The following is a 16,091-nucleotide window of genomic DNA, read 5'->3' as shown; positions in this document are numbered from 1 at the left end:
CCTGTTCCTGGATGAAGATCTGTGGCCTAGGAAATGACTAATGAACTGTGTGTGCGTGTGTTTGGGGAGGAGGGGGGTGCTAAACCTCTAAGCCATCTATATCCTGCAGTGGGGGAAGTGGGGGCACCTGCTATAGAGATCAACCCTCTGAGTGGCGAGCCCCTCTTGTGGGGCCTGCCTGGACATGCTGCTGGTTGGTATGCAGTGCAGCCATTTTATTCAGTAGTTCTAAGCCGTGTTTGGAAATGGGCAAGAGCCTGGAGATAAGCTGTGAAGCCTGGAGGAATGCCTAAGCTTCCTTTTTTTCTGCTCTTACAGGAAGGGCACTTGGCTGTCATGGCCCAGGGACTTGCCTCCCCAGTTGGACTGTTTTCTGATGAAGAAGCTGCCGCCTCTCCTGTCCTGGAATCCACTGTGGCAGAATGTGGACTTGGTCTGCGGCGAGCTCTTTTGCCAGACTTCTCTGCCATCTCTGCAGGCCAAGAGCAGGTAAAAGTAGGGAGAAGAGACATGAAGAGAGGACCCCAGTGCTGGATTCTCATCTCTACCAGAAGCTGAAACAGCTTCATTTTTACTCTTGGTCTCTTGGGATCAGGGCAAGAATTCCAAATTGAACTCTGCTGTAGCAAAGATGATCAAGTTGAGAAACTTTGACAGAATCAATATTTAATAGTTGTACATAGAATTTGATATTACTAGTAATAGTAATGGGTCCATGGACTTCCAAACCTATTTGTGTGCTTTGGGTCAATTAATAGAAAATTTGAAGGATCTTATTTACTCCTGTATAAGGATGACTAGGAGAGAATGAAACAGGCTTCACTCTGTTGTTGCTGTTTTATTATATTTGGCCACTTTGAGCAACTGGTAAAGCATGTCACTGTTGGGCTTGATTAAAAAAAAAGCTCTTTTCAGGGTACAGCAGCCTTCCTTAACGGATACACTGCTTGGTATTTATGAGAAATGAAGTCCAGTGTATTTGAGAACACCAAAATGAGGAAGGCTGGGGTACAGACTTATTTATTTATTTATTTACAGACTTACAGCTTATAACTGGGAATTAATTGTTAATTGTATGTCCTTATCTTCTGCTATGTTTAATGAATCAGTGTAAGTTAGCTGATCTACCTAAATCTTCTGTTACATAAAAATGGTTTTGCTGGATTGGACCACAGGCCCATCTAGTCTGGCATTCTGTGCCACCCAATGGCCAACTGGATGCATTTGGATGGTCAGAAACCTGGACTGGAATGCCACTGTTACCTCCCCACAATCAATATTTAAGGCATGCTGCCTATCGTCCAGGAGACAGTAAGCTGTCAGAGCCACAGATGGCTTTATCCTCCATGAGCCTGTCCAGTCTCCTTTTAACATAATCCAAATTAGCTGGCAACAGATCTCACAGTTTAATTATGTGCTTTATAAAAAGTATTTCCTGTTGCTACTAAATCTCCCAGCATTTAGTTTCAGTGGTGGATCTTAAGAAGTTCTACTAATGTCAGAGAGGTAGGAAAAATCTCTCTCTTTGTAATGATTGCCTACCCTAACAGAACCAGACTCACAAGTAGAAGCTTAATGATATCTGATTTATTAAAGAATAGTATGCAAATACAAAGAACGCTGAGAATGAGGAAAAGTGCACCAAATACAAACTAAAAACCCTCGGCACAAACGTAATCCCTCCCCTCACCCAACCATTTCAAATTCCCCACCCCAGGTGCTGGTAACAATTTCTGCTGATGTCCTGGGAAGAAAACCTTGAACACACAAGATAACCCAAACACATTCCAATCCAGCTGAATACAGATAACATCCCCCGAGACAGAGTCCTCCTCCCCTCCCAACCAAAACACGCATCAGCCAAATGACATGCGAAACGTTACGATGCACTTTAACGTTGAAACGATGAACGTGACACTCTTCGTGTGAACCATGTGGAGTGTGGTTTGTGTATCCCTTTACTTTCCTTTGTTCCAAGCTAAGGATCCCCATCTGCTACAATCTTTCCCCACAGAGGAACTACTCCAGTCACCTGATTATCTTGATGCTCCTTTCTTGCATCTTTTCTAGCTCTACCATATTCTTAAAGTGGGTCCAGCAAGGCTCCCACGACTTTTATTTTTCAAAGTTTCAGGTTGCATCTGGGGGACTCTGAATGACACTGAGCCATTAGTAGAGCGGCCCAAGCTTTGGCATGTGGAAGGCCTTTGTTTTCTAGGATTTCTGATAACCTAAAAATAGAGGGGGGGCAAATTTCTCTCTTGCATGGTATTATAGTATAATTAGTTTGTACAGTATGATTTTTAGTCTGCTTTTTGATATAGTCTCTAGTCATAATTTCTAACAGACATCGTTAACCAAAGAATTAGCTTTGGATCAATATGTGATATTTGGTTGTATTGTCACCCATTGCTTATTGGCTTTCATTACTCCTTAGAACTAGCAACTTACTGTAGCCTTCTTCAGTTAGTCAGGTCATGCCTTCATGTAACATGGGAAGAAGGAGAAGTAGGGAAGTACAGCCTACCACGGTCCCCCTTCATCTGTTCACCAAACAAGTGGTCTGAATGGATGTCGCAACATGTTCCACAAGCCTGTAAACTGCTCCGGTTTTTCCTTCAGCTTAGATTCTAAGGGGAATGAGGTGGGGGAGGGCTGGCTTCTTGTGCTAGAAGCCACACTCCATAAAGTACACAGGGCAATGACAAGCACTACATTGCATTTTATTTACATTTATTTAATTAAAACCAAACATAGTAAATATGATTACTTCCCCTTGTAATACTTGTAACAATTTGCCCCTTCGGTTGCATTAAACATCAGAGTTTGGGGGCAAGTCTTAGAGCAGATCTGCGGCTGTGCCCAAGGCCTTTACAGGTCCCAAGCAGCTGAAGTTCTATTGCAGCACATCCCCACTTTAAACCTAACAAACCTAATACTGCTTAATTTTTCCTTGCCCACTGAATCGTTTCCTGTCATTGTTGCGCAGCCTCTCCATTTTTAACTTGCTCCAGTTTACAATGAGAGGGTATAATTTGCCTGAGTTGCAGGGGGTGGGGGGTAGGAGTGTTGGATTCTATTTTTAATAGGTTGTTAGTGTGTGTGAATCAAACTGATACTAGAGCTGTTTTACCCGACTGGTAAGAACAGTGTTTCTCAACCTTGGCAACTTCAACATGTGTGGACTTCAACTCCCAGAATTCCCCAGCCAGCAAGGAATCAATTCTGGGAGTTGAAGTTGACACATATTAAAGTCGCCAAGTTGAGAAACACTGGGTAAGAGAGTAACAAATAACCTGTAACCCCTACAGGGTATTTCCAGTGACAGCGGAAAGGTGAAAGTGTATGCAAGAGTGCGCCCGCTGAAGCCCACAGAGATCGAGAAGCAAGAGGATCAAGTGAGTACCTGAGACAAAGTAGGAGCCATCAGTCAGTTAATGTAAGAGTGCCTTGATAGGCCAGTTCCCTCAGCTTGGACACTGGGCTCACCTGCAACTGGTGTGCAGAGTTTTATATGCAAAAGAGCATAGGGGTGCTAGAATATTCTGCATAATCTCTGAGGATTCCAGTCTTTAACAGCTGTTAACTCCTGCCACTGTGATTCTGGTACAAATAATGTTTTATGTGTTAATGTCACAAAGTCTCTGAATTGGCCAGTTCAGAATTTATCACAGGTAGCTTGATGTAAAAGAGTAACTCAACAGAGAGAAATTTGCAAGTTTGGGTACACCGTACATTATTTCCATATAAGGGGTAGCTGTTGATGATTTAATTGTGTTAAATGGCAGCACTTTTGACCTTGCTGATCCTGAACCCATGCTTTGTCATGGGTGGAGATGCAATGGAGATTCTCAGGTAAAGGTGACAGGCATATCTCAAAATGAAAAAGCAAAGCGTGATCCCTTGGAACCAACTCAGTTTGGCCATTGCTAGAAGAAAGAGGTCTCAGACTGAGTAGGTAATTTTTGGTCTTTTATTATTGTGCCATAAGACACTGAAGATACTTTAGTAGATTGGCTGGATATAAATCTTTAAAATTAAGAGTGCCTGCAGAAAGGTCTTTTGCTGATATAGCAGATAATTTTAGATGCTGAATGATAACTATATTTCTTAGGGCTGTGTCTGCATAGAAAATGCTGACACCCTTCTTCTCAAAGCACCCAAAGATTCTTTCACGATGAGAAACACCGAGCGAGGAATTGGCCAGGCAGTGCACAAATTCACTTTCACCCAGGTATGGTTTTTGATCTAGTGTGATGGTGCTCCTCCTTCTGGGACCTCTCCTGAAACCAGTAGAGACTGTGGTCTTTTAAACTCTTGTGGCAGGGCTCTTGCAAGGAGACTAAATAACTCATGGAGAAACAGGGACTAATTCCTGCTAATTTGATGTAATGGTAACCTACCCTGTGAACAGTGTGAGGGCATTAACCTTTAGCATTTGTTGTTCAGATCTTTGGACCAGAGGTAGGCCAGAAATCATTTTTTGATGCGACAATGAAGGAAGTGGTGAAGGATGTACTCAATGGGCAGAACTGGCTTGTTTATACCTATGGAGTCACTAATTCAGGGAAGACTTACACAATCCAGGGTAAGAAGCACTTTGTTTATAATGGTCCAGATAACCTCTGCTTAACAGGGGTCCCTTGTCTTGACATGACCGTTTGATTCTTTGCCCTTGGCTTGCAGGAAGTGGTACTGACAGAGGGATCCTGCCCCGTTCCCTAGCCATCATATTCAACAGTATTGGGGCACGGTTGTACCGAGCCACAGACCTGAAACCTTTCCTATCAAGCATAGTAAATTGGCTGGACAGCAAACAGATTCGTCAAGAGGAAACCAAGAAGCAGGCTCTGATCTGTGGTGGGATGAAGGAGGTAAGTGCCTCAAAGCCCTTAAGAGTGAGGAAGAGGATGACCTGGTAAAAAACCCTGCTGTCTTTCTTCCTTTTGGATTGGCAGGAGGAGCTCTTTACTTCTCTGAGCAAAAGTCACAGCACAGTGTCCCAGGCACAAGCACCCACAAGTGGTAGCATTGACAGTGGGGTTGGTGGTCTCTCTTCTATTTGCCAGTCGACAGACCAGACAAACTGGACCCAGCTGGAAGGTATGCACTGTCCTGAACCTTGGTTCTGGGGCAATTTTATGTTCCATGGAATTGAAAAGCTAAGTGCTATAGCAAAACTAAGAACAATAAAACCTTCAGTAAGAAATGCAGTAAAAATACATTCTGAAACAATGGGATTCAGGAGAAGCATCTGAATCAGAAGAATATCCATAAACCTGTCATAAAACAGCCTTAACCAAAGGTGGGGTTAGAAAATGTTTCAGTTAGATTTCACAGGAAAGGACCAGGTTTATGCAATCTTTGTTTTTTCTCTAGTGTGGCTTTTAAATTGCCCCTTCAAATATTTTCTGGTTTAGTAATTACTGGATAATGAAACACCTTTTGTTGCTGACTGTGTAGGCTTCATAAAGTAGAAGGGTATAGTATAGCTAAAACTTTCACTTAGCATTCGGAAAGATGTGAGAAACAGCCTGGAGAGAAATCTGTTGCTTCTTTAATAGGTAACCTCTGCTTTAAGCGTGAGGAAATGTTAGTTAAGGTATTGAAGCTGGGGTTATTAGGAACAATCACTATGCACTTTGGGTGGATTTTCAGAAAGTCTGTATTACTTGGGTCAAGCTATGAATTGTTGCAATCACTGACAACCATTTTGTTTTGTTTTGTTTTCATTCATAGAGAAAGGACCTCACAAGGCTGACCCAGACAGTGTTTCATTTGTGACTCAAGAGGATGTGCAATTTTCTATCTGGGTCTCCTTCTTTGAGATCTACAATGAGCTGATTTATGACTTGCTGGAGATCCCTGCATCTGCCCCAAACCGCAAGAGGCCAACACTGCGACTCTGTGAGGATCAGACTGGAAATCCATATGTTAAAGGTAAAGATCAGCCTTCTCACCCAGAATATAAGTTGGGGTAAACCTGTGGGAATAATTGATCCAGCTGATCACTCATCTAATAAGCCATATTTTGGGTGGCTTGAAGCAGTGACAGTCCCTTTCTTGAGGTGTGATGTTTTCCCTAGTGATTCTGTCCTAACAGCCAGGAAACACGCTGAGACAAGGAACTGGTCTCTAATGTTTATTGCTAGTACATAACAGGAATCCTAACAAACTGAAGAAGCGTGGGAAAAACCCAGACATATAAACCCCAAAGGTTAAGGCGGTCCCGATCTGTGTCTCTTTGAATGGCTGACCAATTCCTCAGTGCTACGCATGCGCTTAACAGTCTGGATGGGAGCCCCCTACTCGCCATCCTTACTCATGACAGATTCTTAGATAAATGTGGAGCCTAAATCCTGTTATTTCAGCTCCCTGACTCATTTCTGCTTTTGCAGACCTGAATTGGGTCAATGTGCAAAATGCTGAAGAGGCCTGGAAACTACTGAAATTAGGCCGGAGAAATCAGAGCTTTGCCAGCACCCACCTGAATGAGAATTCTAGCCGCAGGTCTGTTATATTCTTTATTTTTGCGACAGAGGGGGTGTGGGATTCTTGATGATTAGCAAAGCATATTCTCTGCATAAGAAAATTAATTCCCTCAGGATTGGGAAATACGAGGATAAATGAGATTAATAATTTGAACCAGTTCATCTTCTAAAAATGGTTCTTCTCTTGCTCTCTGTAGCCACAGCGTCTTCTCCATCCGAATTCTACACCTTCAGGAAAGCAGCAGTAAAATGGTCCCAAAGATCAGCGAGTAAGGCAAAGTTTTATTAAGGAAGGCCTGAAGGGAATGGAAAGGGCAGCTTCATTTTTGCTGCATGTGCAGGGAAGCCATCTTGAGTAGCTTTGACATGCACTTATCAGAATGACAACTTTGGGCTGGTGTAAAATGTTCAGTTTCTGCTGCACGTCTAACCTGAAATGAAGAAGACTTTGCCCTCTGTGCCTGTCTGGAACAAAGCAACCTAAACCCTAGAGTAGCAGAACTAAAGAGCAGAACTGTGATTGGGCCTTATCATGGATTCTCATGCTGGTTGCCAGGATTTCTAACTTGAAGCTAGGATGGGTGGGAGACTTCACTGAAAGGGGAGTGGTGGGGATGGAGGGATTGGGCCTTGGAAAATCCAGCATCCTTGCATCAAACGCTCCCCTTTCTCTTCACCAGGCTCTCACTCTGTGACCTTGCTGGCTCAGAACGCTGCAGGGAACAGAGAGCTGGGGATCGTTTGAAAGAAGCCAATAACATCAATACATCTTTGCACACACTAGGGCGATGTCTCACAATCTTGCGCCAGAATCAGCAGACCAAGTAAGTTGAAGGAATCCCTACTTCTAGCTCTCACCGACTGTCCATAGCTTTGCCTGGCCCTTCCAGTATTAAGTCCAGCCTGGTTGGAGATACTGATGAATGTGCATGGGTGCTCTGGGCTTTGATGATGATGATGATGTATGGCTAGGCTTCACTTCACTTTGTATCAGCATTTCCAGATCACAAATCCTCTTCTCTCTCTTTCTTTAAATAGGTCAAAGCAGAATGTGGTGCCCTTCCGGGATAGCAAACTAACCCGTGTGTTCCAAGGTTTTTTCACAGGACGTGGGCAGTCCTGTATGATTGTCAATATCAGCCCAGGTGCTTCATCATATGATGAGACCCTCCATATGGCTAAGTTCTCTGCTATTGCCAGCCAGGTAAGATGGGAAATACTGAAGTTAAATTGGTTAGTTTTGGAGTGCTTTGCTGGGTAGAAAACACATAGAACATTCACTGCAATATACATGTATTAGGGTTTACTGTGGCTACCTAGCCAATTACTAGTCTGGCCAGGATGTTCTTCCCCCTCCATTGCCAGAACAAAAGCGTATAAAGCAAGAAAATGTTTTTTTTTTTCTGCAGTGGTCATCTCGTGCCACTTGCTCCAAAGGCAGGACTAGAACAAGTTTGGATGTTGCTTCCAGTGGGCCCTGCTTTGCTCTGGAGAGCATGCAATCCCACTGGTTTCACCAAGCACTCATATGATAAGGTCTTTCTCAAGTAAACACATTAAGTTTGAGCAATTTATGTTGATCTTTGGGAGACCAGTGATAGACTTCTTAGCTACACCCCTACCAGCTGCAAAGGTGGAATGCTTCATCCTGTGCTTTCCAACCAGGCAGCAGTGGCAACAAATGTTTTCAGTGTTGACTGGCTGAAAGTCCTCCTGTATGCCTTCCCCCATACCACTAATCCCCTATGTGAGACCAGAATGTGGACTTGATAGTGATAGACCTAAATTGACCACTGCAGGGAGCATCAAAGGACATTCTACTACACGTACTATGACTTCTGTAGCCCAGTTCTGAGGCCTTTAATTGCTGGACCTTTGTAAGGTTGCTACCTGGTCCCAGTCCTTTTTCTTCCTGAAACACTGTGGCTTGGGTATCCTGTTGTGATCTGATGCTTCCTTTGAATGTACTATTCTCTCCTTTGTTTTATTTTTACTGTGGTAGGGCATCTGAATAAATGAGGCTGCTACTTTGTTGTGTGATGAACACAGACCGTGTAAAAGAAAAAGAAGTTACTTATTATTTGTAACTGGTTTTTCTAGTGGTCATGTGTGCATTCATACTGTGAACCTTCTCTTGCGTTGCCCCTGCTTATAAGATTGGAGTTCTAGGGCTGCCTCAGTAGTCTCAAGGGACTGAGGGAAAAGGAAGGAACTGTCTTCCACACACACATTATGGTGGTAGCAGTTCCCACCCAAAATCCCCTGCTTTAGAAGATTTCCAATGATTTCCAGTGTGGGCCATGTGGAGGCACACAGGCCATATGCATAGGTGATCACCCAAAGAACCACAGTTTCATGCAAGCAACCTCTTCTTTCTACAGATGCTCAAAGACGGTGTTCTATATATGTATGTATGTATATGTATGTATGTATGTGTATATATATGTATGTGAAAGGTCCCCTGTGCAAACACCAAATCATGTCTGACCCTTTGGGGGGACACCACTTTTGCAACATTTTCTTGGCAGACTATACAGCATGGTGGTTTGCCATTGCCTTCCCCAGTCATCACCTTCCCCAGCAAGCTGGGTACTCATTTTACTGACCTGGGAAGGATGGAAGGCTGAGTCAACCTGAGCCGGCTACCCGAGAACCAGCTTCCACTGGGATTGAACCTGGGTCATGGGGAGAGTTTTGGTTGCGATACTGCCGCCTACCACTGTGCCACACGAGGCTCTTCTGTGTGTGTGTGTGTGTGTGTGTATGTATTGTCATGAGTTGCTTACTCCTAAGGGTAAAGATCAGGGCCGCTTTGTCCTGGAAACCTTTTTTGAAAAGAAACAAAAATGTATTATGCTCAGAGCAGCCCTGGGAAAAGATGGAGGGGAATGAGGGCGTATGCCAATGTTTTTGAACTGTGTCGATATTGTAATTTGGTTTCTTACAGCTTATACAGGCTCCCACAAAGGTGGGGCTCCTGTCTATCCATTCACTCATCAAGGAACACAGCATTCGAATTAATAAAACTGTGGCTGTTTTGGATGAAGTAACAGAGCCTAATGAAGACAGCAAAGATGAAACAGATGTGACTGCGTATGATAAGGAGGTAAGTGGTTGTTCGTTCCTTATTTACTGAATGGAGAAGTTTTCAGAGCTAGCTAATTGGACATCTCTGGGGCTTAAGAATCCTCTAGATCTTGAGTATCTTATTTTAGTATTGATCAGTACTTTTAAATCAGGTGGTTGGACCTCTGTGGAGCATTCTGATGTTGACTATCCTGTTGAGCCTAACTCATCATGTTCTTTGTATTTTCCCCATCCTAAAATCCAGGACCTTGTGCGTGTAGTTGAGGCTGTGCAAGAACTGCTGCTGAAGGAGCGCCAGGAGAAGTTTCAGCTGGAAATGCATCTCCGTGATGAGATCTGCAATGAGATGATGGAGCACCTACAACAGAGAGAGCAGTGGAGCAGGTACTGTTGCTGCTGGAGGCACTTGTATTTTCCAGGAAACCTCTGTGATTGGTCCTTGGCTTTCTATCCACCCAGCTTACTGTCTTACCTTTCTTTTTCCTTCTTCACTGACTTCTGTAGTGATCATGTGGATTCTCAAAAGGAGATGTTGGAGGAGCTGTATGAAGACAAACTGAATAATCTGAAGGTGTCGCTGACGGATTACTATCTTGAGGAGATTGAGGTGTGTTGTAGGAAAAAGAGGGTAAATGATGTATTGGGGTGTTCGTGGGACTACTGTGTATCATCTGTCACAAACAAAGAAGTGGCAGTTTAGAGAAGAAATGTCCTGCAAACTTTCCTATTTCTTGTAGTGTGAAGTGGAGAGAACAACCAATTCATGTAATTAATGCATGTCTCCCTCCTTCCACCCTTGCCTCCAGAGACTGCTGTGGGCATTAAAATTGGCTAGATTTCAGTGGGCTGGTGCCACATGAAGCTTCTTAGAAAAAGGGTAGGCTGCAACTCTTAACTGCCAGCTGACTAGATGAAACTTGGATTCAAGTTTGTCCCAATCTCCTCTCCAAAACTGGTTGTCTTTTAAGCTATTTGATTATTTTTTGCTGGGAATAAGTAAGGCTGCCTTGAGTTGTTTGACAATTCGGCAGCCTTACAAACCCAATGAATGAATAAAATGCTGGTCATTACCAGCAACAATGAAAGAGTTGCAGATACATAATGGAAATTCTTTGCTAGCAGAGGATTGCCCTGGGAGGGAGTCTTCTGTGCATGAGAACCTGCCTTGAGGAGAATCACACTTTTGTAGGATCCTTGGGGAGGTGCCTCTCTGGTTCCACAGCTGCTTTCCCTCCGTTTCCCAGTTAGAGCATCTTGTTTTTTTCTTCAGAATCGGGACGACAAGATAAAAGAGTTGGAAGCTGCCTTGCAAGAGGCAAAACAACAGCAAGACTCCAAAGGAGGCAAGAGGCAAGATACGGAGGAAACTTTACGCAGATCCAAACGGATTGCATCTACGCAAGAATTGCTGGAGGTGAAAGATAAGCTAGAGAAATGCCAGGCAGAGCTGAGTGCATCTACTCAAGGTGAGGCTCTCCTCTTGTAATCTAGCACGGAGATCAGACTGTATATCTGGAGAAAGACGGGCTGCCTTGATTATTGGAATGCTGTGAAGGTTAATGTGCATCTGCCCCAATAACCTGCTGCCCAGTCTGCTCTCCGTGGTACTTAGTCCCCTTAATTGAGTCCTGTGACACTAGTGGCCTTCCCTGAGCTACAAGCCCACTCCCACATAGGTATATGAAAGCTTTAAAAATAGAAATAATGAATGGTAGCTTGTCATCATCACTCCTAATCTCCCCCCTTCATCTAATTTCAGTGAGTCTAATTTATTTTGTGGGAAACAAGCAAGAGAGATTTGGCATTTCTCAGGAAGCCCCACTATCTTTCAGGCTTTGTCTTGATTTGAAAGCTGCCATGTATGTTAGCAATTCATTTGCTGGGCTTCATTTGTTCTTGCGCTTGGCCCTGTTTTCCTACAGAGCTGCACAAGTATCGAAAAATGCTGGAGCCGCCACCTTCTGCAAGGCCCATTGCTGCTGATTTAGACCGGAAGCTAGAAGAAGGCCAAAAGGTAACTGTCTATGGTGGAGGGAGCTATAGCATCCTTTTCTAGATGTTGCTGATACAGGTGGTCTTTGGGGTTACAACAGCAGTTGGGACCGGGATTGCCATCACTAAGCGATGCAGTCGTAAAGTGCAATGTCACACGACCACATCATTTAGTGACAGCAATCCTAGTAGTGCTGGTTGTGCAGTCATAATGCCAGGACCATGCAGATCATTAAGTGGGAAGAGGTGGCAATCCCAGGTAAAGAGCGTGGAGAGGTGCACAGGTGTCACTGAGGGGTGCTGTGGGTGGGCACTGGGGAGCGCAGGCGGGGGCGCTGCAGGACAGTGCGTTCTGTCTGGGATCTTGTATTCTGTAGTGGGGCTCCTCAGGAGAAAAAGCAGTGGGAGCAACTTGTGACCTTCCCTGCTGGCTTCCCCACTGACTTTGCTTGTGGGAAGCCAACAGGGAAGGTTGGAAATGGTGATCACGTGACCGCAGCTCACTGCAACATTGTAATCGTGAGCCGGGCACCTGAGTGACTGCGGGGACAGTGATGGTCGCAACTTTGCAGAGTGGTCATGTCCCCCTCATTCAGTGCCACCCTAGTTTTGAACAGTTGCTGAACCAGTGGTCGTAACTCAAGGACTACCTGATTCTTTCTGGCTCCTCTTCCCCACTGGTGGGCATGCTTGCCCTTCATAGCCAAGGCTTCCTGCTCTCGTTGTTCTCTCCTTGGTCCTCCTTGCGTGACTCTTCTTTGCTCCCTCAGAACGTGAGGCTGCTGCGTTCGGAGCTGCTGAATCTCGGGGAGCTGTTCCAATCAGCTGAAAGAGCATGTTGTCACAGCACAAGTGCTGGGAAGCTTCGCGAAGCTCTCAATAAGTGTGACAATATCCTGACCAAGCAGGTGTGTAGCTAGTTTGTGAGGCTCCTTTTTCTCTTATAGTTTTGAATGTCTGTTTTTATAGGCTGCTTTTATCCTTTGCTCCAGACCTTGTACCCTAAGCAAATTGCAAAATTAATACCTCAGCATAAAGAAAATTTACCATTAACAATGGTAAAGCAGAGGCAGTAGCCCAATAAAATTAGATTTTATTTTAATTATGGGGGGCTGGGGACTGCTTTCACTGAGTACTAAAAAGGAAATCTTGGGGAAGTATGTTAAAGCTGGACTGGCACAAGCCCTTGTTTGATTCATCTAACTTTGCCAAAAGCTTATTCTGCCTTCAGAAGACTCTCCCAGGATGCCTTAGCAATATGGACAGATTCATATAGAAAAAAAGGATACTCACAGTATCTGACTGAAGATTAGAGCTGGTGAGAGGTGGATGATCCCCACCTATAACCCAGGACAGATTTTTTTGACTAGCTGAAGTTATGAACAGTCTGACTTAAAGACAGGCTCACATAACGTATTGAAATAGTCCAACCTAGATGTCAGCAGAACAACTCCAGTCAGATTACTAGAGAAGATTATGTTCAGTCATTCAGTCCATAACTGCCCAGAGTTCATCAATGTCCTGGTACCATTTCATATGTTCATGTGGGTGATAAGATTGCATTGGGAACATTTTGTGGTACAGGTAGTCCTCGCTTAACTGTGGTAATTGGGACTGGCAATTCCATCACTAAGCAATGTGGTCATACAGTGCAACATCATGTGACTATGCCAACTTACAATGAAAGTTGTGGCAGTTCCAATTGCCACCATTAGGTGAATCCTGCATGGTTGCAGTGCCTGCAGTTAGCTGATCTCTATTTGCAGCCTCCTGCCAGCTTCCTTAATGATGTTGCTTGTCAGAAGCTGATAGTGAAGGTCACAAATGGCGATCACATAACCACAGGACACTAAGACTGCAAGCTGGTTGCCAAGCCCGCCAATTGCAATCACATGACTGTGGGGATGCTGCAACAGCCACAACTGTGAGGAATGCTCATAGGTCCCCTCATTCAGCATCATTGTAACTTTGAATAGTTGGTGAACAAGGACTATTTGTATCTCCTGCAAACCTACCACCATTTCCAAAGTCCAAGCAGCATTATTTCAGGCTGCCTATTCAAAGGCATATCATGGAGGAGATCATAAAGCTGGAGGGAAGGCCAGGGAACAATCAGGGCTGCATTGCTGTCCTTCTGCACTGCCTTCTGGTAATTCGGAGCTAATAACAGAGCTAGATAACAGGTTGCATTCCAAAGGGGCTGAAGTCAAATAGTCAACAAATAGTTGACTATTTGTTGACTCCTTTCCTAAAAGCTGGAAGAGTGGAATCTGAGCACATCTCCCAAGGGTTTGTCTCCCTTAACTTGGGAGTAACACAGGAAGCCTTTTCCCACGTATTTGGCAAATGGTCCTCAGGAAGTGAAGACATTTTTAAGAAAGGGGCTGAAGTCAAATAGTCAAATAGTGACCTAAATGAGGCTGTTGATCATGCAGTTTGAGCAGGTCTCTGGCTGATCAAATGGTGCTAGTTAGCCTGGGAAAGCCACAAATTAATTTAAGTTCAGAGAGCTAGGAGGCAGCTGTCAGTTTGGCAGAACCCCTGGTCAGGAAGAATAAATCACCACCACCACCACCACCTTTCTGTTGGATGTTCTTTCTAGGACCAGACCTTGGCTGAACTTCAGAATAACATGATACTAGTGAAGCTGGATATGCGGAAGAAGGCTGCCTGTATTGCAGAGCAGTATCAAACTGTGCAGAAGCTCCAGGCTGCAGCAAACACGGCAGCGGTGGCACCAACTTCTATTAAAAAGCGTTTCTGTGCAAATAATGAAAATTTGCAGCCCAGGAGTCAGCCACCAACCAAGAAGCCCTTCTTGCACAACTTTCTCACTCGCTCAGTGACTCAGCCTGCGGTGACAGAGAGCCCTTACGCTCGCATCTTGCACGCCCGAGGACCTCCAGTGCTCAAACCGCTGCCCTTTACCAAAAAATGCTGAGTGCTTTGGACCGGAGGCCTGGGCCGGGCAGGACAGCCCATCGGTGTCTTTACCGAGAGTGAGTTGCATCCAGATGCAGAAAGGCTTTAATTTTGGTTGGTTGTGACCAAGCTCAGTCCCAGTGGTTTAAATGGGTCTGCCCAACCTAATGTATATAAATTATTCTGTATTTAGTATGATGAGGCCTGAGCTTACTGAAAATCTTTGGCTTCCCAAAGATGATTACTATGCATGTCTTTTCCTTCAGGCCAGCTGCTATTCCAGTGGTTATGAAACCTGAGTTATGTTATATCCATTTTATTTTTATTAAAAAAATGTTACATAGCATGCAGAACCACATATATTTTATCTATGTTAAACACATAATAAATGTATTGTTTCCAATTCTGAAATGTTATACAGCTGAGTAGACTAGATTCTATAGAATTGAGGTGTTTAAAAATCTTTGCCAGGTAGTGTTTCTTCTACGGGAATTGGGGGGAGTCTTGCAAAATATGCTTAGAATTTATACCCTCTTTCTATCCAGGGTGGTTAACAAGGCCCCCCTCCCCAGCTAAAATCCTAATTCAAAGTGGGGGGTGGGAAACAACTATTGAAAGAGAAACACTTTGGCTCCTTTCCTAAAAGCTGCAAGAGTGGAACCTGAGCACATCTCCCAAGGGTTTGTCTCCCTTAACTTGGGAGTAACACAGGAAGCCTTTTCCCACGTATTTGGCAAATGGTCCTCAGGAAGTGGACATTTTTAAGAAACCCTCTTCTGCCAACATTAATGTCTAGATGGGTCTAGCTTTAAGATGGGTGGACTTCAACTCCCAGAATTCCCCAGCCAGTCAGAGGATAGGCAGTGTTGTACGCTGCTGCAGCTTTATAGCAGAATGCTTTTGCTCAGTTTTAGTGCAGGCAGTTTCAGGCTTTGCAACAGCTAGTGTGACAGTATGCCATGCAACTCATTGTACCAACCAGAAATGTGGGTGTGCAAGTAACCATGCAACTATTCAGTTTCTGAGCAGACACTTTTCAGGGGACTAACCTGTGTTTTGAAGTTTTATTTTCTGTGTGTGTAGTAGCCATTGTCCTGTACCTGTCAATGGGCTTGGGCTTTTGCTAAATCATTCTTCGTATAGTTTTTATTGTCTTGTGTTCAATAACTATATGTTTTGAGCTAAAAATGGAGGCTTAGCAAACAAAACAGCCATTTTTTCAGAATGAGATATATTCAGATATCACTGATGCCCAAACTCTCCAATACTTGGGGAAAACATTAAAAAAAGAAAAACCTAACTCAGTATATCCATAGGTACGGTGCTAAGAGTTGCAAAAATATAAAGATCATTCTTCAACTTGACCTATCTTCATTAAATATTATGTAGATTGGAGCCAGTTTTCCAAGGTACATTAGAACGGGTTTTCAGATTTCTTCAGGCCATGGAAATGGTTAGTTTAAAAAAAAAACAAACACCACCACCACCCTGGACTCCTTGATCAAGAGGCAAAACTCTAGTGACAGACAATTGGCAGTGTTCATATGAACTCTCCCCCCCGCCCCATAGCTTCATCAAGGGGTTCTGCAGAACAGAGTC

The 16,091-nt window shown here is 44.0% G+C and overlaps 1 protein-coding gene and 1 long non-coding RNA gene across 2 annotated transcripts in view; one reads left to right on the top strand and one right to left on the bottom strand.

The window, feature by feature from the left end:
• Positions 1–16,091, bottom strand: part of LOC134489402 (uncharacterized) — a 279,530-nt gene that overhangs the window by 68,853 nt on the left and 194,586 nt on the right. The gene's annotated exons all lie outside the window — the stretch shown is intronic.
• KIF20A (kinesin family member 20A) lies at positions 323–14,534 on the top strand. The gene is made up of 18 exons (XM_063292050.1): positions 323–489; positions 3,312–3,398; positions 4,115–4,234; positions 4,450–4,588; positions 4,687–4,874; positions 4,959–5,103; positions 5,740–5,940; positions 6,399–6,510; positions 6,689–6,760; positions 7,172–7,315; positions 7,530–7,695; positions 9,439–9,597; positions 9,823–9,962; positions 10,083–10,185; positions 10,849–11,044; positions 11,501–11,592; positions 12,341–12,478; positions 14,173–14,534. The coding sequence occupies exons 1-18, from the start codon at positions 337–339 to the stop codon at positions 14,509–14,511; spliced, it is 2,694 nt and encodes an 897-aa protein (XP_063148120.1). The 5' UTR covers positions 323–336; the 3' UTR covers positions 14,512–14,534.

This window comes from Candoia aspera, chromosome 2 (genome assembly GCF_035149785.1).
Source record: "Candoia aspera isolate rCanAsp1 chromosome 2, rCanAsp1.hap2, whole genome shotgun sequence".
In the NCBI taxonomy this organism is placed as follows: Eukaryota; Metazoa; Chordata; class Lepidosauria; order Squamata; family Boidae; genus Candoia; species Candoia aspera.
Note: the sequence above shows the minus strand (reverse complement) of the source record. Positions and strands in the feature narration are given on the sequence as shown.